This window comes from Ambystoma mexicanum, chromosome 12 (genome assembly GCF_040938575.1).
Source record: "Ambystoma mexicanum isolate Mex_15411 chromosome 12, UKY_AmexF1_1, whole genome shotgun sequence".
NCBI classification, from domain to species: domain Eukaryota; kingdom Metazoa; phylum Chordata; class Amphibia; order Caudata; family Ambystomatidae; genus Ambystoma; species Ambystoma mexicanum.
In genome coordinates, this window is record NC_090936.1 from 1230819031 (window position 1) to 1230840128 (window position 21098).

Genomic DNA, 21098 nt, shown 5'->3' on the forward strand with positions numbered 1-21098 from the left:
AACAAGAGGTAAGTTCTCTTAGACTTTGACTTTACAGTACCTTTAGTTAGAAGAAAAGCAGCAGATGACTTCTGTTCCTCTGCAGGTCCTGGTGTTCCTGGGCCTCAGTCGTGGGGACAAGAGGGAGGACTTCTGGGGACTCCTGCACTGCAACGGGACGGTTACTGACAGCAACCAGCTATCTTCAAACGAGTGGCAATTCGGTGTTTCAGCTCCTCGCGTCTACCGCAAACAGCACCACCACAGTTCCTGGATGTCGAGACAGACTTTCCTTGCATCTGTGGTCCAGCACTCTGTTGTGGCTCAGGCTCGGTCAGTCCTGCTTCCTGTGAGTCCGGGGGATCTTCCTGGAGCTCTTGGCCAGAAAAAGCAACACACAAACTGGTGTTCCTCTCCCTGGTGTCTTGATTCCAGCAGCAACTCTGTGGAATTCAAAACCAGCTTTGCGACGGATGTCTAGATGGCTTACTTTGGAGTTGATTGGTCCCACCAACTCAAAGGGAGAAGTCACCCTTGCAGGGACTTCTCTGTCCATGTGAATTTGGAGTTTCAGCACAGCAGCAGGGCTTCACCGGGCAAACCAACAGTCCAGGAGTTGCAGCAGGCGTCCTCTTCAAGTTCTTATTCGGATTCCTTCGTCCAGTGGTCGACTCTGCCTTCCATGCCAAAAGCCTCGCCATTTATGCAGGTTTCTCCCTTTCATTCCAGCCTGGCTGTCAATCACCCAGGAGGTGGCTGTCCTTGCCGGACAGCCAGCCGGCCAATCAACTAGGAGTGCATTCCTGTCTCCTAGGAGACTAAGCACAGGGAGTATCGGGCACCTCGCTCACTTCCTGCCCCCACCAGACACCCTCGAGACAGAGGTGGGCTTCACGAGTGAATCCCGCCAAAGACAAAACAAACAAAGGGACCAAACCTGATGTGGCGTGCAGAGTAAATCTCAAGAAGGACCGTTCCACAAAGAAATGGCGAAAAAAGACCGGGGCCATTTTGACAAAAATGGCACCCTAGGGTGCTTTACCGCAGCTGCGTACGCAGCCCGCAGTAAAGACACACCACAGTAGTTAAAAATAAACCACTGTCATCAGCCATTCATCGAGCAAAGGGTAACATAAAAATGTTTCATGAGAAGCTAGACAAAGGGGATACTAGGTAACCCCTCCAGCACCCTATTGTAAAATAGTGGGCCTCATTACGAGTCCGGCGGTAACCGAGGTGGTAAAACCGCCTGGTTACCGCTGGACTCGTATTACCATTCCGCCTCCGTGATTCCCGGAATTTCCGGGGCATTACAACCCCGGTTTTCCGGGAATCAGAGGCAGAATGGTGTTAATCCCCATTCCCATTGAGTCCTATGGGACTCGGTGGGAATGGGGATCATGGAAACACCGGCAGCATCTCGTAATGCTGCCTGTGTTTCCTCGTCCGCCAGCAGGCGGGCGGTGTTCAACCCGCCAGGTCAGACCTGGCGGGAACATCACCTCCCGCCTGCAGGAGTTGTGATCGCCTGGCATGGAAACAACGGTGGCGGCGGGTTTACCGCCACCGTTGTTTCCATACCAGGCGATTTGTAATGAGGCCCAGTGTGTGCTGGGACTAGACTTTTAAAGTGTAAAGTAGTCAATTTCACTTTACTGTTCTTGGAAACAGTAGTTATCCAAGAGAAAGGGATTTTAAGCCTTTGGGGAAATCTATAAGACTTCCCTGTAGCACTACAATGAAGGTGCTGTGTGCTACAATGTAAAAAGATGCCTATGGAGTTTGTCAGACTCCAAAAACCAACAGAAACAGTGTTCCAATCACATTAAAATACATGAGAGTGGGGGAAAAGGGTCTCACTCTCTCCAGGTAAAAATGAGTACGTCCTAGAGTCCAGCAAAAGAGCTCGGGGTCTCTAAGGTAGAGAGGAATTGAGTACATTTCGGAGAATTCTCCCTAACACTAGCAAAGAGTAAATCTCAGTTCATTTCCCCTCCGAATCTCGCCTTGGTGCGCAATCCAATTACTTCTAGGTGATCCAAGGTAGTCCTGTGGAACCAAGCTTTCCCTCTTGTTCTAAAGCTGACTATTGGGTGCTCGCCCACCGCATTTGACATTTGGCCACATTTTCCGTGAACTTTTTTAGGGGTGGGGCGTCGTGTTGGGGAACATTGTTTTAATGATTTTTGACTGGGGGAGAGTGTAAGAAGTGTGGGAGGGAGTTATGGGTGGATTGCCTCCCTTTTAAAATAAGAAAGCAGCTAAAATGGCCAGGCGACGTGGTGGGCCAAATCAGATTATTGGCCATTAACATTGGGCAGTGCCCATATTATATCCTACAATACAGCATCAAAACTCCTTAGTCTTTCTCGGGCAACTAGTAATGAAACTAAATTTCAGTGAGCGCTCTTCTCCACAGGTCAAAAGTCCTGAGCTGTTCTCTGTATGACCCCCTCCCCCGCCCCTTGCTTTTTTACTAAACTAGTTCACCACCCTTTTCCCCTAGTGTCTTAATCTTATGCCTTTCTGGGTACATAACTCTGTTTTGTGCCCCCGGAGAGACCTCATGCCTCTCAAAATGGACACTCCCTACATGCATCCTGTGTTTCTTAAAGCCAGTAACCTTGTTCAGTTAACAGTGTGACGAATCCAGGGAGATGGTCACCTTTCCCCAAATGGGAGCCACCCCCTTTGGGACTAGGGCGGTGAGCCTGCCATGCTCGACACCGCCTAGAGTAAGCAGGATCCCTGTGGAGGCGATTACCCCTTAAGGGACAGGAAGACCCAGAGAGGGATACAAGCCACCATTCCACCCCACCCACTAACCTCTTTATGGGGTATACACGGGCTAGTTGGTATGGTACGGGTGGCCAAGCAGCCCAGGCAGGCAGCAATGCCGGAGGCGAAGTACCTCCTGATAGCCAAAGTGAGTCGCCTAACAGCCCTCGCACACGGGTGAAGGGACTCGCTAAAGGCCAACATGGAGTTCCGTTGACAAGTCATGTATGCAGTTTCTGCAATGAATGGAGAGCCGACCCATCCAGCATCTCTCCTGAAGAGCACCGCCTACAACTATCCGGTATGCTGCAAGAACTCTGTTTATTTCTTTTTGACCAGACAATTGTAAAGCCATTCCTCAAACCTCTCGCTCAATAAAGCCAGTGTTTCTGTCCGTACTTTACGCAGTTCTGTCGTGACTGATGAAGCTACAGTCTGAACCCTCTGTGGGGCGTGCAACCATGTAACTTAATGGTGAGACAACATATCCTACCAACAAGGAGCATGAGTTCCCCGTGTAGTACTTACCAACTCTGGCCATTACCACCTGGTGTGGCCTGGGGAACTCGTCATTATGGCCCAAAAGAAGAAACTGGATCCACTTTAGTGCACCAGAAAAGGAAAGTTTTATTTTAGAATTGTTTTAGAATGTGTACATTTCTTTCCCACACCCATGATTTCTTAGGTCCATGTATATAATTAGTGGTTTTATTTAAGTTAACTGCTACAGTCACCCATTGTATTATCCACTGTCCCTTCTCCCTCTTTACTGCGTCACATGAATTCTTGCGGGCACGGACTGTGCTTGGTCTACGACATTGCATGGTTAGTGTCAGAGATTTTGCATGCAAATTCCCTTTTTGAAACCTTAAACCAAATGGATTCAGGCCGAGTGCAAAGGTGGAGGGGTGAGGTCTTAATCGCTTAGAACAGTGAAACTGAAAGATGCCTATTGCGTGTTCCCTATAACACGAATGTCGTGGGCTTGTTGCATTCACTTGAATCATTCATAAGCTTGCTTTGTGTGGAAAGGGTTTCAGTCGAGCACTCATGGCTCCTAGTTGTAGGCTTATAAAATGGCTTTCACCCAGTTGCCCTTTTTTCATTTTGTTTAAGACACTGAAGACAGCCTGAATGATCCTGATGACACAAACGGATCAAAAGAGAGTTTCAGAGAGCAGGACATCTACCTTCCCATTGCAAATGTTGCAAGGATTATGAAAAATGCTATACCACAAACTGGAAAGGTAATGCCCTCAGTTGCTCTAGAATTTTAGTGTTTCTTTGACTATTAGCAACACACGTATGCCCTAACCATTTGGAAAAAGTGCATTTTGTGTGTTTAGTGTGAATCCATAGTCTTGTATTTCAGCATCTCTGTTTTGTACAAATAGTGGTGGCCTATCCACATTTAATAAAATGTTTTGAGACCTTTTCTTAATGGGTTCTAATTTGGCTGCTTTATCGTGATTTCTCGTACAGATTTGATGTGCAATATTGATCTTTTCAGATTGCGAAGGACGCCAAGGAGTGTGTGCAGGAGTGCGTGAGTGAGTTCATCAGCTTCATAACGTCTGAAGCGAGTGAGCGGTGTCACCAGGAGAAGCGGAAGACCATCAACGGCGAAGACATTCTCTTCGCCATGTCCACCTTGGGCTTTGATAGCTACGTGGAACCATTAAAGCTGTATCTCCAGAAATTCAGAGAGGTAAGTGGGACATCTGAGGTCGAAGAGCATCTCTTAATATTGGATCAGTTGCAGTCTTGAAGCATACGTCTGAAAGGGCGAAACTGCTGGCGTATTGATTTCTTTTTTCTGTTACTAGCACGTCCTTTATTATACATGCCAGACAAATAAATGCATATTGCAAGGTCGTTTCACTTTCTAAGATCCTATTGATGCTTTTATTGTTGCATTGTCAGAAGGCCATACAAACAAATCAAATAAAGACAACCCCCCCACCTCAAAAGCATACCATCAAACCAAGAGCCCACCTCTTAGTGTTAGCAGAAAACAGACTGGTTATTCCACAATTAATGTTCTTTGGCAGCCACATCAATCATCCCCCACTGGCTGCAGTAAACGGTCGGATTTATATTTGGTCCACATGTCTTACGTTCTGCTAATTGGCTTGAACACGCCGCAGTAGTCTGATTCCACCTTGGGCATTGTTTACAACACAATTCTACAAACCAGTTTTCGTTTCGAAGGTACTCTGTACATCAGGTTCATACTAACCCTTCTGGCCATCACCAGTGCACATCTAATAAATGTAATCTTGCAATTTGGGTTATATATGAACCGTTGCAATACACACCTCGGTACCTAGGATGATCTTGGTTCACCATGTTCCGTGGCATATGGTTCGTGAGGTTACGGCTAGGACTGTTATCTGGGGTTGCTGCTTACCACCAATTAATTGGGAGTTTTGGGATGGGACGTGTAGAGTTATTAGCACTTCAAGTACTGAGCTGCGGTTAAATGATCTTGGTTAAATTAATTTAATGAACTTTGTTTTACTTAGCAAAGTATAATCTTCCCCTAAAAAAGAGGGAAAAGTCCTAATAAGACAGATTGGCAGTGATCAAGGGCCAGTTGCATCCTACAATTAGTCCGTATTCTAAAAATATGTCTGCGCTTCCACATTGCCAGGAGAAGTGCAACAACCTGGCTACTTGTAGACCATCTAGGACCAGTATCTGTAGGCGACACGTCTATTCTATGTTCTTTGACTATGGTATAGTAAAACATTGTCATGCTGGTGATGATGGAGGGCCCGCTTCCCACCAACAGAAGGACAAACCCAGGTTTAATAATCAAAGGCTATTGGAAAGAAGAATATAGAGTTTCATCCAAGCCCCATAGCATTGCATGTCATGCTACTATGGTCTCTGTGAAGGACTGCATGAGAACAGGGCCAGTGACGGAACAGCAGTCCGAAGACCCCCATGATGTGGATCAGGCTGTTAGAAGAGGTTGACCATTCACTGCAGTTTCTTGTTACCTTACAGGACCAGGAAACATTGCTGTTTTGGGTCTGTTAACTGTCATTTGGTTACCTACTCCGATCTTACACCGGCTGCTTCTCAGCCAGCCTTGCACCCTTCCCAATCAGTAAGTAGTTTTCCTGTAACGGCGACAAGATGCCCAAGGGCCGCTGTGCGTTTTATAATTTTAAATAAAGATCAAATCAACCACCTATCCTGCCTCACTCATAGGCTGCACCCTTTCTTCATTGTATTCACTTGCCTATTTCTTCTACCCGTCATCATGCATCTTGATTGGGTCTAACATCTGCATCAATCTCTGGCCTCCCCATCTTCCTCATTTCCCGCCACCCCGTGCCTCAAATGAGATGCTCCGTTGCTCCCAGGATCTCCAACTCGTCCATCTCCCTTGACCACTTTGCAGCACCTGCTCCTCTTCCCCCACCTCCCATCACTCTGTCACTTGGTGCCTGGAATACATAATCCCTCTGCAACACGTCTTCCTATATCAGTGACCACCAGGGACGTCATTTACGGGTTGCTAGGGATCAGAACTGCGACTCCTGTGGTCTCCCTTGCTACCCCTAAAAATAAATGCACATTTAATTTGTTTAAATCTTTTTTATTGTTTTTTATTTTAATGCAAGCTCCTGGACTGTGCCCAGAGCCATGTGGCGTTTTTCTGTAGTGACTGGCTTTCTTGTTCAGGCGTCTGGGGGAAAAAAAAAAATAAAAAAAAAAACAGGGGTTCCACAAGCCTAACACTTTCAGCAGTGACCCTAAATAAGAAAGAATAGTAATACCAAATAATTTGTCTTTCTGGAATTCTATGCAATAATTGCTAGACTCATTCAAGGTTTATTTCAGGCACACTTCAGGGGGTGAGTCACTGAATTAGTCTGTTCTTAAACACCTCAAATCAGCCTTTCATCCTTCTGAGGTCGATAATTTATTACCAACACAGGTTGGGTAATATTGTATGCATATTTGTTCTATATAAAGCGCTTAAGCGTAAGTGCTGTATAATAACACTGCATTATCACTTGGCCATGGTCGTCTGCTTGCATTCACAGTAATTTAGTAATATGGGCCTATACACACTGATATTAACAATACATATGGCAATCCATTCTTGTATGAAATGTATATCATTATAGTTATATCATAACCATATTTTTGTAGTGTACTCGGGAACAATGCTATATGATACTACTTCCTGTTTTCTCAAGGGGTGAAAGGTCGTGTTCCATCGCTTCCCGTGATATCACATCTGAGTGGGGTCAAATAACATCACTTCCTGTGATGTCATCAGAGGTCAAGGGTCATGTGATGCCACTTCCTCTACCCCTGGCATTTTGGTGAAATGACGTCCCTGATGACCACTTCGACTCTTTGACCCTCAACTTTCACCTCTTGCTATCACGGAAACCTGGATCTCCCCTCATGACTGCTACACTAGCAGCACTCACTCTGACTCGGCTACCTTTTCCCACTCGGAGAGGTGTGGGGTTCCTTATCAATATGGCCCTCAACACAGCCATTCTAACCCCATCTGACATCAACACTTCCTCTTTTGAATATGCCACTATTCAACTCCTCTCCCTTCTACACCTCTCACTTTGCTCGCTCTCTATCGAACCCGCCCCTGCTCACTGTTTACGCTCTGTCTAAACCCCCCCCCCCTCCACCCCCACGTCCTCTCAACTCCTTCCCTGATCTGACCCTTCTCCTTGAATCACCTACCGACATCGCATTTGTCGTGCTGAGGGACTTTAACCTTCTCAAAGCCCTCTGCAGCCACCTGCCTTGGACTTGAATCACTCCTATCTGACCACTCCTTCTACCTGCCTACCCACTCAGGGGGGACGTTTCCTCCTCTGACCTGATAATGCAACCTACAAGAATGCACAGACCTCCCTCCCCACTAACCCTACTAAATACTTTCAATTTTCAAAAAACTCACCTCTCGACCACCAAACGCGCACATCCCCAACCACAGCACTCCTTTGAAATCACATGGGAATCCCACTCAACACAACATACCAAATCTCATGCACTACGCCACAAACGCACACAACAATCCTATACAGACACATACACCAAAATACCAATCCCATGCCATCCAGAAGAAAACCCAACACAGTGCCCGGGTTTTCCAAACTGAAGCTACCAACAGCACAGCAAAAACTCTCGTGCGCTTCACCTCTCTGTTCCACTAACTAAGCCTCCTTTCTTGTTCATGTTAACATCTCAGTCCCTCCACCTTCTACTTCTCGTCTCTCCTCTTCAATGACTAAGAGAAAATTAATGCAGGACTCTCTTGCACCGTACCTTAATGATATGAGGACCTCTCCACTGTCTCTTCCCCCTGTTCATGCCTCTTCCATTGACCGTGCTTCCACTGACTTTCACTATGCTCTTATGACTCCGTTTGACCAACACTATCCTAGCCTACAAAAGGTCCCTTGCTGCCCTAACCTCTGCACTGGACTCTTCTAAATCCTCATACTTGACAAACCTAAACTCCTCCCTTTGCAAAAACCCTGCAAACTTTCATATATCCTCCAATCTTTACTCTCACCTCCCAAGCTGTTAGGCAGAATTGCAGGCAGTACCCTCTGGGAACACCACACACAATTAGGACTACAGGTGTAAGCAAAAACCAACCTTTGGTATAAGTCTGTACCACACACTATTGGTAGCGAGCTGAGCAGCCAGGCTGATCTCAAGAGGGAATGTGAGCAGTAGAAGTTACAGAGGAGTATCACAATCACAGTGGTTCAAGTAGACACTTACACTCAAGGTACCTTGGTCAGTCATTTAGAAAACCTTCACTAGTAGAAATCAACTCAATATTAAACAGCAATATACTACAGTATCAAACTATAAGTTATAAAGACAGTTTGAGCTCCCATGAAAAAGGAGTCAAATGGCATTTCAGTACTTTTAAATAGGAATAAAACGCATAGGTTTGTACAAAGGGTTAGAAAACACTTCTTTTAGATAATGCAAAGGTTCAATGTACCAGGAGGGTCAGTTCAATTCAATAGGCCAAGCCAAAGTCAATAGTCTAGCGTTCTTGGATAGGACAGCACAGTTCTGGTACAAATGGAGAAGTCTCTGTAAAAAGCTTTTAGAAGATTTTCAGATGATAAAGAAAGATCTGCTGGATCACAAGCTGATTAGGTCTGCGAGTTGGGAAAGTTTCACGAACTTCCACCGTGAGAGTTAGGATCTCTCAACCGTACGGCACAGTACCTTCAAGTGGAGCTAAAAGATGCAGCTGAAGATGTTGGTTCCCGGCAGGTCTCGCTGTTCCTGAGCCTCAGTCGTGGGGACAAGAGGGAGGACGTCGGGGGACTCCTGCACTGCACGGGATCGTTGTCGGAGCAAACAAAATGGTGTCACTTCAGCTCAAGTAGCTGTGGCTTCCAACACAAACTGGTGTCCTTCTCCCTGGTTAACCTTAACCAGCTCTGAGAATGGTATCCAGGTATTTGCTGAGTTGTTTGGGCGCACCAACTCAAAGGAAGAAGCCGTCCTTGAAGGAGCTTCTCTGTTGATTTGAGATCTGGCAATTCAGGGTTCACTGGGCAAACCAACAGTCCAGTGGTTTAGGCAGCTGTCATCTTCCAGCTCGTCTTCGGTTCTTTCGTTCCAGTTGTCGACTCTGTCTTCGAGTCCTGGAGACTCGCCTTTTTAAACAGTTTTCTTCATTCCAGCCTAGCTGTCACTCACCCAGCAGGGTGGCTGTCCTTGCCAGACAGTCAGCCAGCCAATCACGCCAGAGTGCATTTGGGTCTCCTAGGAGACCAAGCACAGAGTTTCGGGCACCTCCCTCACTTCCTGCCTACCCCTGACACTCAGACGCCATGGGCGGACTTCAGTCCTGAAGCCCGCCAAAGGCTCACGAACAAAGGGACTAAACCTGGTTTGGTGCGCAGAGTTAAACACCAGAAGGACCTTTCCACAAAGAAATGGCGAAAAAAGATGACCCAAGTCTGTTTTTACAGAGGGGTCTTGGGCGCCATAGTGAAAAACATGGTGGCCCCGATTTTTATTTTTTATTTTTTTTATTTATTTATTTGCATTTGTTAAGCGCACTTGCAGCCCATGAGGCATCGAGGCGCTGTTACAGAGGAAACACAGATTTAAGATTGCATTCGGAGGCTCTTAGTTACAAGTTAGCAGGCATAAAGGCAGAAACAGGTTAAAGTCACACAAAGAGTCTGGTTTTGATAGCCTTACGAAAGGCAAGGTGGGACTCGATGAGCTACCAGTGGACTTTTTAGCTACCAGTGTTCGCAGTCGGCAAACATCATGGTAGTTCATTGTAAAACCACTGCCAGCAGCCATTTCAATAGGAAGGGTAGCTTTTGACAGCTACAAGAGTGTTAGACATAGGGGATACTAAGTAACCCCTCCAGCACTCTATAGGAAGATAGTTTGTGCTGGGTCTATGAATTTAAAAAGACTAGTAAAGTCAATTTAACTTTACCTTCTCTGAGCAACAGTAGTTCATCCCAGAGAAAGTATTTAAACCTTGGGGAGTCCAAAGGACACTCCTGTGCCACTGCACTAAAGGTGGGGATGTTCCCAACCCTCCAATCGCTATCCGTGTATCATTTTGGCAGCCGTCAATCTGGGATGGCGAGCCAAATTACACACACCTTGTTAGGTAAGAATTAGTGCGGTCCAACTGGTGTGGGACTAGACTAGACGAGACTTATCTCTTGGTATTGGGTAACCCACCTTTTAATATAGCCCTGTACTACACAAGTTGGTAGTGTGACTGAGCTGCCAGGCTTATCCTAATAGGGGTAATGTGAGGTGTAGAGCTGTGTAATGAAATCATTAAATACAAGTATCCAATTAAACACTTAAGTTATATAATACATTATTTATACACAAGGATATGTAAAGCATTCTTTAAAAAGCAGTAATTAGCTGTAACATTAATCACAAGGTAGGATTCAATTAAGAAAAAGTGAACAATAAAGCAGGGGAGTAATTCACTCATATGTTACACATGTTCCAGAATCTGGAGGTGGCGTCAGTTAAGGTCAGTATAGCATTTATGTGGTATCACCTTTGCAGTATTGTTTAAAGAAGGAAATGTTAGGGTTCGATCAGAACAGACTGATAGGTTATGAGAACAGTTAGATTCTCCCAAAGGGATGCAGGCAGTCTATTATTCCAGCATTAAAGTGTTCAACATTTAAAACCTATAAGGGAACAAGCACTGCCAAAGCCAATAGGTTCAGAAGGAGGCCTTTAGGGAGCCAGAACAGCCAAAGTCAATGGATAAAGTCAAAGTTTTTATGCTCTTCTTAGAAGAATGTTCTTAAATAGTCGATGTTCAAACGAGAAATCCCAGCAACATAAGAGGAGTCACCTTTAGAAAGCACAAGTTGAAGTCCACTTAGTGTAGGGTTAAATCGCATTCCCAGAGATGGGAAGCACCCCAAATGGCAAAAGGATAATGTACCTCAAGCCCCACAGTACCTTTTTGAAATGAAGAAGTTGTTCCAGCTGGATGCAATGCAGCAGACCCTGGTCCTTGGTCGTGGTGACGAAAGGGAGGACATCTGACGGGCTCCTGCAGCAGCACTCAAGAGAGGGACTCGGCAGCAATGGATTTCCGTCGATTCAGCGGCTCTTTGTGGTTTTGGCGCCTTTTTCTCAGCACCAAAGAACGAAAAGCTCTGGTTAGGATTTCCTTGATCCCTCGGTCCTGGACTCTGGTGAGGGGACTCTGGAGGTGGATTTCTTGCTTCTGTAGGGTCCTCTGGATGCCCACAAAGATCTGGCTGGATTCGGACTTCGGAAGACCATGCACTCACAGGTGGTCGAGGTACCCCGGGTATTAGGCTTCTGCAGCCTTGGAATGTCGCAGCAAGTCAGGGTTGCGCCAAAATAGTGTCCCAAGGCTAGTTGGTCCCATTAGCCTAAGGGAGGAAGTTGTCCGTTACGGCCCTTTTCGGTCGATTCGAAAAAACTGGGTCAACACAGCTGCAGGGCTTCACCGGGCACTTTGCAGTCCAGGCGGGTGCTGCTGGCGTCTTCTCTCATCTTCTGCTTCGGATGTTGTCCTCCAGTGGTTGACTCTCCTCTTAGTCCCAAAAACCTCACTTTTTATGCAAATTCCCATTCATTCACATCCCTCGGCTTTCAATCATACAGCAGGGTGGCTGTCCTGCAGTATTGCTAATGGTTACAATGGGAACACATAGTCATTCTCATCACCTTGAAGAGGTGCACAGAGCACTGAACAGAGCTGGGTCCCAGGCCTGGGGAGACAAGTTCTAGCCAACCAGGGGTGGATGGCAGGGGGCAAAGGCCAATGGTAATCCTGCGACCCTGCTACAATGTAATAGTTTCTTGTGGAAGGGGCAGGCCAGCCACCTGACATGTGAGGGCCAATAAACTAAGATCTATAGGGGATATCCATAAGGGATACCACTCCGATCACCCAACCAAAAAGACTGATGCAGTGTTTCAGGGAAGGGCCCATGTTGTGATGCAAGGGGACAACAAAACATCCTGACACTGGCTTGGGAGGTGTGATTCTGGGATTTTTTGTTTGAATGTCCTGTATGAGCCCTGTCGGTTTGTGTAACAAATGACATTTCTAACTTGCCCTTGTGAGTTCTCCATTTGTTACTGGGGGAGGGTTTTTGGGCACTGGTAGCTGAATGGGTACACTCATAGTAACCCCCAGACCTCTGGCATACAAGGCAACACCCCTTTGAGAGTTCCAAATATGAGCTTATATCGGCTAATATAGCCCTTCCCACTTTGAAAAGCAAAGGCGCACAAAGGAAAGGACCAGGTTGCAGGAACGACTTGATAGCCAGTGCGCTCCTTTTCTGGTACAAGGAAGATTCCAATGTTGTAAAAAGGCTACACCGCATTGAAACAAAAATAAAAGCACTAGCAGTCGTAGACTCACCCAGGTACAAAACAGGGTACTTTGGAGAGTTTCCCTGCCCAGGTAGTCTTATTGGCAGAGAAGTGCAGCACATCAGGCAGGGCCGACTTAGCCTTTCATCCTTCTGAGGTTGATAAAACAAGAGCCATAAAGATTGAAGAATACCACCTGTTCTGCAGCCCTTGAAAGTGGGAGGAATCCTGCATGATATGCAGATTTGCTTATATTTGTGTCCTAACTTACAATGGGCTTCTTTCAAGATTTCCATTTGTTCTGCCAATGCACTCCGATCCTCTGCTTGCCTTCATTCCTCATTACCTTTCAACTTTTTGTTCTCCATTATCCTATTTTAATTCACTTGCATTTCCTTCACCCCCCCCCCCTTTTATGAAACGTGCTGTTTCTTTAGTTGTAAATTATTCATTTTGATGTACATGGTTTTATTGGATCACTTGCCAGCTAAATAAAGTACAGTGGCATGCAGGAAATGTCAAGGGGATGGCTGGATGTCATGAAATATATCGCTTCTTACACTCCAGTTGCAAATATTGCCTTTCTTTAGCCCACTTCTGATTGAAGCAGGAGAAACCGGTAAGGAGGTCCTACAGTTATAGTAACGCCATTACAACCACTAATAACTGGTTTTGTTCAAGCACCTTTTTTGCTCTGCGTATTCACCCTTCTCCAGGATGGGGTCTGGCATGGATTCACATGCTCATGAATATTCCCCATTGTCAGGCTGGGACTCCTCGGTAAAGAAAAAATCAGTTTCAGTTTCATTTCTGAACTGTCTTTCTCCAACAACCAATCCCTGAGCTCTGGGTCATACTGCCCTCAGCCAATGACTGCCCTCTACCTAAGCCCCTCCTCTGGCAGCCATCTTTAGATTTTTACCGCACGTTCAAGTGTTAGGAGTCCTGGTGTTTCACTCTCGAGCTTTTACTGCATTTTATTTTTGCTTTTTGGAAGAGTTTTGCTCCATTTGTCGGTCAATTGAGCCTTGTGTTCCATCGATCATCTTTTTGATTAACAGTGACCTGTTTTTCGGATTCTTCAATGCCCCTCAAGGACGATTGAGTTTCTTCGTGGAGGCTTACAGAAGATTCTTCAGGCCTACGCCGCATGGATCATGTCGGAGGAGAAGGATTCAGCGCCTTTGTTGAAGGGTTGCAGTTTACAGAATGTCTTCTCGGACAACAAGCATTCCCAGTGCCTTTACTGCCTGTACCCGACACACAAGGAGGAAGATTGTGCTTTTTGTCAGGAGATGATGGCCCACACGCTGAAGGATCGGCAGAGGCGGCTCAAGGAGTGGCTACAGACCATGGCCGCTGCACCGGGTGAGTCCCGTGGGCATGCCTCCCCTGCTCCCAAGAAAGCTGAGCGGTCTTCTAAGACCTTTGAGGGCGTTCCTGCCACGGGGGTCCAACATAAGGCTAAGCACCAACCAACCTTCGGGATCTTCGTCCAAGAGGAAGTCGGACCATCCAGGCAAACTCAAGGAGAAGCCCAAGACCGACCTACCGGAGAAGGCCAAGGGGGAGTGGGGCCCAGACCCCCTGCTCCCTAAGGAGAAGATCTCTGGGTTGTGCAAGGCCAAGAAGGACAAGGGAACTGTCCAGTCCGTGAAGGCCCAGGTGCATCCATCGAAGGGGTGGTGATGTCCCTCGCGAAGGCCGCTGTGGCGGACCCGCAGGACGCAACCTCGAAGGTGAAAGTGCCCCCCTTTCCCCCAGGAGAGTTCACTTTCACCCCATAGAGAAGTTGATGCCAGTAATTTCCCCGAAACCGTCCCCTCTGGTCGTGGAGAAAGGGCGTGAGGGGGCCCCAGGAGTCCTCCAGGGCACGGATCTCTCTTCAGAAGAGGAGCTTACTTACCTCCTGACCATCCGGGAGGAGGTTACCTTCCAGAGCAGGCCGTACGGCGGGGGCTCTGATGAAGGCGACTTTGAAGACTACGATGAGGATACCGTTGACGAGGAACAGCAGGTCGAGAACCTGGGCGGCCAACCTACGCCTCATGCACTAGTTCTACCTCTGCCTCAGTCTCCACCTCAGCAACCCTCTGGAGACATCTCGGTGGACATTCTCCAGGGCTTCAGAACTCTTCAGCTTGTTCCAGAGGAGAAGGAGATTTTCTATATCGGCGCAGCGAGGCGAAGAGAAAGACCATCCTTTCGGTTCCGCTGCTGGTTGACATTTGGGACGAGGGCTTGTCTCGCATGAAGAACCCTTCCACGGCCCCGGCGAAGAGGGCCCGTTATGAGAAGAAATACAGTGTGCTGGACTCTGCGCCCAAGTGCCTACAGACTCAGCCGTCCCCGGACTCTTGCGGTTTCAGTAGCAGCCAAGAAGTCGTCTTCGGGCTCTTTGTCGACGGCGAGCTATCTCCTCAGCGGCGATTATCGTCAAGGCTGCCAATGTTCTTGCCATCGTTGCATGCTACGTCCGGGAGTTGTGGTTCAAGATCGCTTCCCTTCTGGACTTGCTCCCCAACGACAAGAGGTCGGAAGCATTGGGGATTCTGCAGGAAGGCGAGGTGGCATTGGACCACGCCATTATGGTGGCCACGGGCATTGCCGACACAGGCTTCCTCCAAATGGGCAACAGCGTTTGCCTTTGTCGGGGCTGGCTTAAGGCCACCAATTTTCATCAGGACGTTCAGTCGCAGGTGTTTGACATGCCCTTGGACAGAGACAATTTGTTTGGGAAGGCTGTTGAGTCTCTACAAGCCATCAAGGCAGACACTGAGACGGCTCGTGCCTTGGGAACGCTTCAGCAGCGACGGCTGTCCTTTCTGACCTCAGGCCACAAGTCCCAAGGATCCTCCAAAGGTTTCAGCGGGGGCTCTTCTTCCTACCACCAACCCTCCCGTTCTTCAGCCCAGGAAACCAACAGGGCCTGTGCCAAAAATTTCTGAGGAAGTCGCGGTCGTCGGGGCCCCAAAGTGGCCCTTCCAAACAGGTTTGAACCTGCCGTGACGTCGGCGGGCCCCCACCCGTGCACCCCGGTGGGAGGCCGCCTGGCGATCTTAGCGTGTGGAAGACCATCTCCACCGACCGATGGGTGCTGGATGCTCTCGCCCGCTGACACACCCTGGAGTTTCAACTGAAGTGTCCCCCGATACCACCGGTGGCCCAGCAGGAAAACCTCAGCTGCTGCTGGAGTTGGGGGCCATGCTAAGGAAAGTCGCGATAGAGCTCGTCCCAAGGAGGCTCTGAGTGTACTCGATACTTCCTTGTGAAAAAGAAGGTCTGAGGCTGGAGGCCCATCCTGGACCTCCATCGACTAAACAAATGCATCAAGTCCCAAAAAATCTGGATGGTAACTCTTCAGCACGTTCTAGAACAGCTCGAAGAGGGAGACTTTCTGTCGTCGCTGGACTTGGAAGATGCTTACTTCCACACACCCATTCACAAGGCACACCACAAGTTTCTGCGCTCCGTGGTCCAGGGGAAGCATTACCAATTCAAGGCCATTCCCTTCAGGTTGAAGTCAGCACCAAGAGTTTTCACCAAGTGCCTGGCGCCGGTGGCAGTGCGGCTGCGACTGCAGGGGATCCACGTCTACCCGTATTTGGATGACTGGCTCATTCGGGCCAGGTCGAGGGACATCGCTGTCGGTCACACGGCGAGGACCGTTCGACTTCTGATGGATCTGGGATTCTCTGTGAATTAAAGTCCTGCTTGACTCCATCGCAGGACGCGCTGTTTCTGGGGTCCTGACTCAACAGTCTCATGCCTGGCGTCTCCGTCGGAGGAGAGGCTATGGGCCATCCTGGGTATGGTGCAACGGCTGTTGTCACTTAAGGTCGCCACGGTGAGGACCATAAGTCTCTGCTCGGCATGATGTTATGCATCTACCTCATCCGACTATGCAGGCTACGGATGCGTCCACTACAGGAGTTCCTTGATGACCGTTGGATACAGGTGTCGGGGAAGCTTCCAGGACAAGATCACGCTCGACGAGAGTTTCTGTCGGGCGATAAGGTAGTGGGGAGTTCATGCACATATGTCCGGAGGTGCGGATTGCCAGACCCCACTGCAACAGGAGATGGTCACGATGGACACCTCTCTGGAAGGTTGGGGAGCTCACACCGGAAGTCTTCACACAAGAGGCCTGTGGCTGCCGGAGGAGAAGACGTTGCACATCAACGTGCTGTAGCTGCAAGCAGTGCTTTGGACCTTCAAATTTTTCCTTCCGTCCCTCAAGGGCAAGGTGGTGCGGGTCTTCACGGACAATACCACCACAATGTTTTACATCCGGAAGCAGGGGGCACCAGATCCCCGGCGCTCTCCAAAGAAGCGCAGGACCGATGGCACAGGGCCGTAGCCCAGGGGAGCCCAAGGGATATTCCTCATCCTGTTTCATCTGGCAGGATTGAAGAACACTGTTGCTGACTCCCTCAGCAGGGAGCTACGCTCTTGCCACAAATGGGAGCTTCAGCAGGACCAAGTGGATCGCCTGTTCCGATTATGGGGCAATCCCCAGATTCGATCTGTTTGCGACGAAGACCAAGTGCCGGAGGTTCGCCAGCAGGTTTCCCCAGCCGGGGAGCATGGGGGATGGCCTGTTTCTGCATGCGTTCCCTCTGTTGCTGTTGCTTCTTCGACTCATCAATCAACTCGGATGGTCCCGGTGCAGATGATCCTCGTCGCACCGGCGTGGCCGAGGCAGATATGGTACCCAGACGTTCTTGGCATGTCAGTGTCCCCTCCAGTCAAGCTTCCAGTGGTCGCAGATCTTCTCTCCAGGAGGTGCAATTCTGCACCACAAACCAGGATCTCTGAACCTGAAAGCCTGGCTCCTACAGCGTTAGTTAGGGGGCTACGATCTCCCAGCAGACAGCAAGGAGGTGCTTGCCAATGCCACAGCATAGTCTACTCTGAAATGCTATGGACATAAATTAAAGAGGTTCATTGTTTGGTGCTGTGCACAGATCAACCCTCTACGAGTCACGGCTCTGCAAGTGCTACCATATTTGCTGTCATTGGCTAAGGCAGGGTTGGCTCATGCCTCCATCAAAGTTCATCTGGCAGCTATCTCCCGCTACACCAGGTCTCCGGGACGGTTGTCGTTGTCGTCCCACCGTCTGCTTAAGGAGTTTGTCAAGGGACTTTTCTGTTCATTCCCGCCGGTGAAGGGTCGAGGCCCGTGTGGGAACTTAATGTGGTCCTCCATTTGAACCTATGTAACAGTTCCACTGAAGTTGTTGTCGTGGAAGACAGCAGTCCTCATGGCCATCACCTCTGCATGACGGGTGGGAGAGATGCAAGCCCTGTCCTGTAAGCCACCTTCCTTGACTTTTCATGACTCGAGGGTGGTGCTGCAGACACACCCCTCCTACATGCCCAAGGTGCCGTCAAACTTTCATCTAAACGCCCTTGGTGTTACCATTTCCATTCGATTTCCAGGTGGCTCTCAGGCTGCATCGCCCAGTGTCACCGGCAAACCGACCGTTGCCTGGCCGTCCGAGAGCCCATTCGATGAGAGTGATCGCTGCTACTACGACGTTCCTGTCTGGTGTGGCCCTGCTGGACATCTACAGGACTGCTACGTGGACGTCGACGCACACCATCACGAGATTCTACTGCATTGACTGGGATTGCGGCGAGGAGTCCAGAGTCAGCCAAGCAGTTCTGCGCAACCTGTTTGCTTGAAGGTGAGCCTGGTGAGGAGGTAAGAATGCTTATGTTGAGCCTTGCCACCTCCCCGTAGTTTTGCATGTGTACTGCTATGCATTCTTTATTCATGAGTATGTGAATCCATGACAGACCCCATGCTGGAGAAGGAACAAGTTACTTACTGTTACTCTCCAGCATGGGTCTGGCATGCATTCACATGCGAACCCTCCCGCCTACCCCTCTGCGGCTCTTCTCTTGGTCCTACTGCCACTCTACATGCTACCAAATATGAAGATGACTGCCAGAGGAGGGGCTTAAGTAGAGGACGGTCATTGGCTGTGGGCTGCATGACCCAGAGCTCAGTGATTGGTTGTTAGGAGAAAGACCGTTCAGAAATTAAACTGTTTTTTTTTTTTTTTTTTCCTTTACCGAGGATTCCCAGCCTGACGACGGGGAATATTCATGAGCATGTGAATCCATGCCAGACCCATGCTGGAGAACAACAGTTACAGGTAAGTAACTTGTTCCTTCTCTGGGGGCTGTGCATACATGTGATGGATTATTTCTTGAAATGCACCTTGCATACCCTTCCTCGCTTTAGCCTGCTTTAGTTTGAATTTGTGTGCCAAAGATGGGAATTTTTGCTTCTGTTCAAACTGTTACACACAAAGTCCAAATGGGAGTTTAACAAAGCTTGTCTGTGTCTTGCTTTTAAGGCAATGAAAGGTGAAAAGGGCATAGGTGGGCCCGTTCAGACGGATGGTCTTGGGGATGAGCTGACCGAAGAATCCTTCAGTAAGTGTGGTCTGTCCGGACTGGCTATTGAATGGTGTGAAATGCATTATGAATTTGTAGAGATCCAATTTTTACTAAAATCACCTTCAGCTCCATGGCGGTAATAAGGATGTTATGTTAAAGAGGTGACTCTTTCAATGTTGTAGCAAATGTGCACAGGTCATACAAAAGACGCCTGCCTATCGGCGCACAGTAAATTATTAGTTTGGGCAGCCACTTTTCTTCTGAAGCCAGACTAATGATTTTGGGATTGGATCTTCAGGGCATGGCCTAGAGTATGCTGCTTGGGGCAGAATTCCATCTGGGGTGAAACTGCGCCATCCACACCCCCGCTGAATCCCTTATTTGTTCTAGACTTTATTTGGTGATAGGGGACGTCACTAGCAATCACCTTTATCCACTACACCCCCCACCCTTATTTTGCTTTTCTATATGGCTCTATGGTAGCCCACATTGCACCTAGGACAGGGGTGCTTATTAAGACCCCCATTTTGGCCCAAGGGTGGTTAGAATTGATTTTGGTGTAGGCTACTGGCAGCTAGACTCGTTTTTTCTTCACCGGGGAGTAGGCCAATCTACCTGTATCATACACATTGGGATACTTCCTACACGCATCCTTTTTGCTTTTGGGATATTCCTTTGTCCTGGAAAGCCATGAGACAGGCCTAAAATGACAGATGTGTAAACATGGGCTCACTCTGAGCCCAGCCATGCACCGACTGATATTGTTTGGGCTTGTTTAGACCAGTCTGATAACACTGCTTGGGGGAAACACCAGTATTACTGAGAGGAGGAGCCAGAAAACTTTAGACTCGATGCCGGAAATTGCCAAAGTGAAAAGCAAAACCCACCCTTATTAATGCACAAAATAAAGCAGGCACAGCATACAAGGAACAGGGTCATAGCTCTCATACGAAAGATCACTTTTTATATCAAAAACATGTCGGAGTGACAACATCCTGATACAAAACATACGGGATAAGGGGATTGGTTTGGGGAATTGACTATGTATTGTCTTCATCGGTTAAACTTCTAATTTGATAATGCTTTACTGCGAGTTCCTCCTAAGACAAAAATACATAATTATTACAATATTTTATTGGTTGGTGCAATACGTAATGGGCGGCTTGTCATCAAGAGTTGCGACTGGTTGGCTTAACCTGACCAACCTTGGACAACTGGCAGCTCATCAAGACATGACCCAAATGGGAATGAGGAGAGAGAGGGCCACAGCCTGCCTGTGTTCAATTACAACACCAGCCCTCATCTCTAGCCATGAGCCAGGGTGATCGCCTTGTGCAATGTCTTGCCTGGGAATATGCGTAAGGCATCAGGCAGATGTCCCATCTGTGTTTAAATTATGGGTCACGTTTGAGAGGACTGTTTGGATTTAGTTCACCCTGCATTTATGAAGGTTTTAGCTAATATAAATGCTAATGTTATGGTCTCTACCTCTAGGGACTCTCTTGAGCTTATTCTATATGGCGTCTTCTGACTTTTAATTACCCTGCACCTGGCTCACAATGGTCGGTTGTTCTTTTCCAGGCTTTAAAATCAATTTGGAAATATTCCATTTGCATCCTAGCAACACTTAGCTTGTGCCTTCTCTTTGGCGCTCAGGCCCTGCCTAATTTCTTAGTAACCTTGGCTCAGGCTACAAGCTACTGTCTGCTCTCTGCAAGGCTATTCGTTTTGTTATTTCAGCGTTTTAAATTCTCGTAAACCCTTGAGGCCTTTCGTTTACTTAGAAGCGTGATGCAGCTTCCATTTTAGAAAAGGTGGCTATCCTTTACTGTTGCATTTCTATGTTAGTGAGCTATACTTGTGTGTTCATGTTGCATTGATCTTATTTATTGCTTATGTTCGTATTCTTGTGTTTATGGTTAAAATGTTAATTTTCTTCATGTATAAGTGTATTTGACCTAGTGCGTTTTCTTCATGGCGTGCATATGCGCTTCATGTCCAATGGAAGCAAGTGTGATTCTATGATCGGTTTTTAGTCA

At 47.9% G+C, this 21098-nt stretch overlaps 1 protein-coding gene across 4 annotated transcripts in view; it reads left to right on the plus strand.

Moving 5' to 3' along the window:
• Window positions 1–21098, plus strand: part of NFYB (nuclear transcription factor Y subunit beta) — a 139351-nt gene that overhangs the window by 74408 nt on the left and 43845 nt on the right. For all 4 annotated transcript variants that reach the window (XM_069629913.1, XM_069629910.1, XM_069629911.1 and 1 more), the window contains 3 exons: window positions 3874–4004; window positions 4268–4465; window positions 19017–19095. In XM_069629913.1, coding sequence (XP_069486014.1) covers window positions 3874–4004; window positions 4268–4465; window positions 19017–19095 — 408 coding nt within the window. The remainder of the gene's footprint in view (window positions 1–3873; window positions 4005–4267; window positions 4466–19016; window positions 19096–21098) is intronic.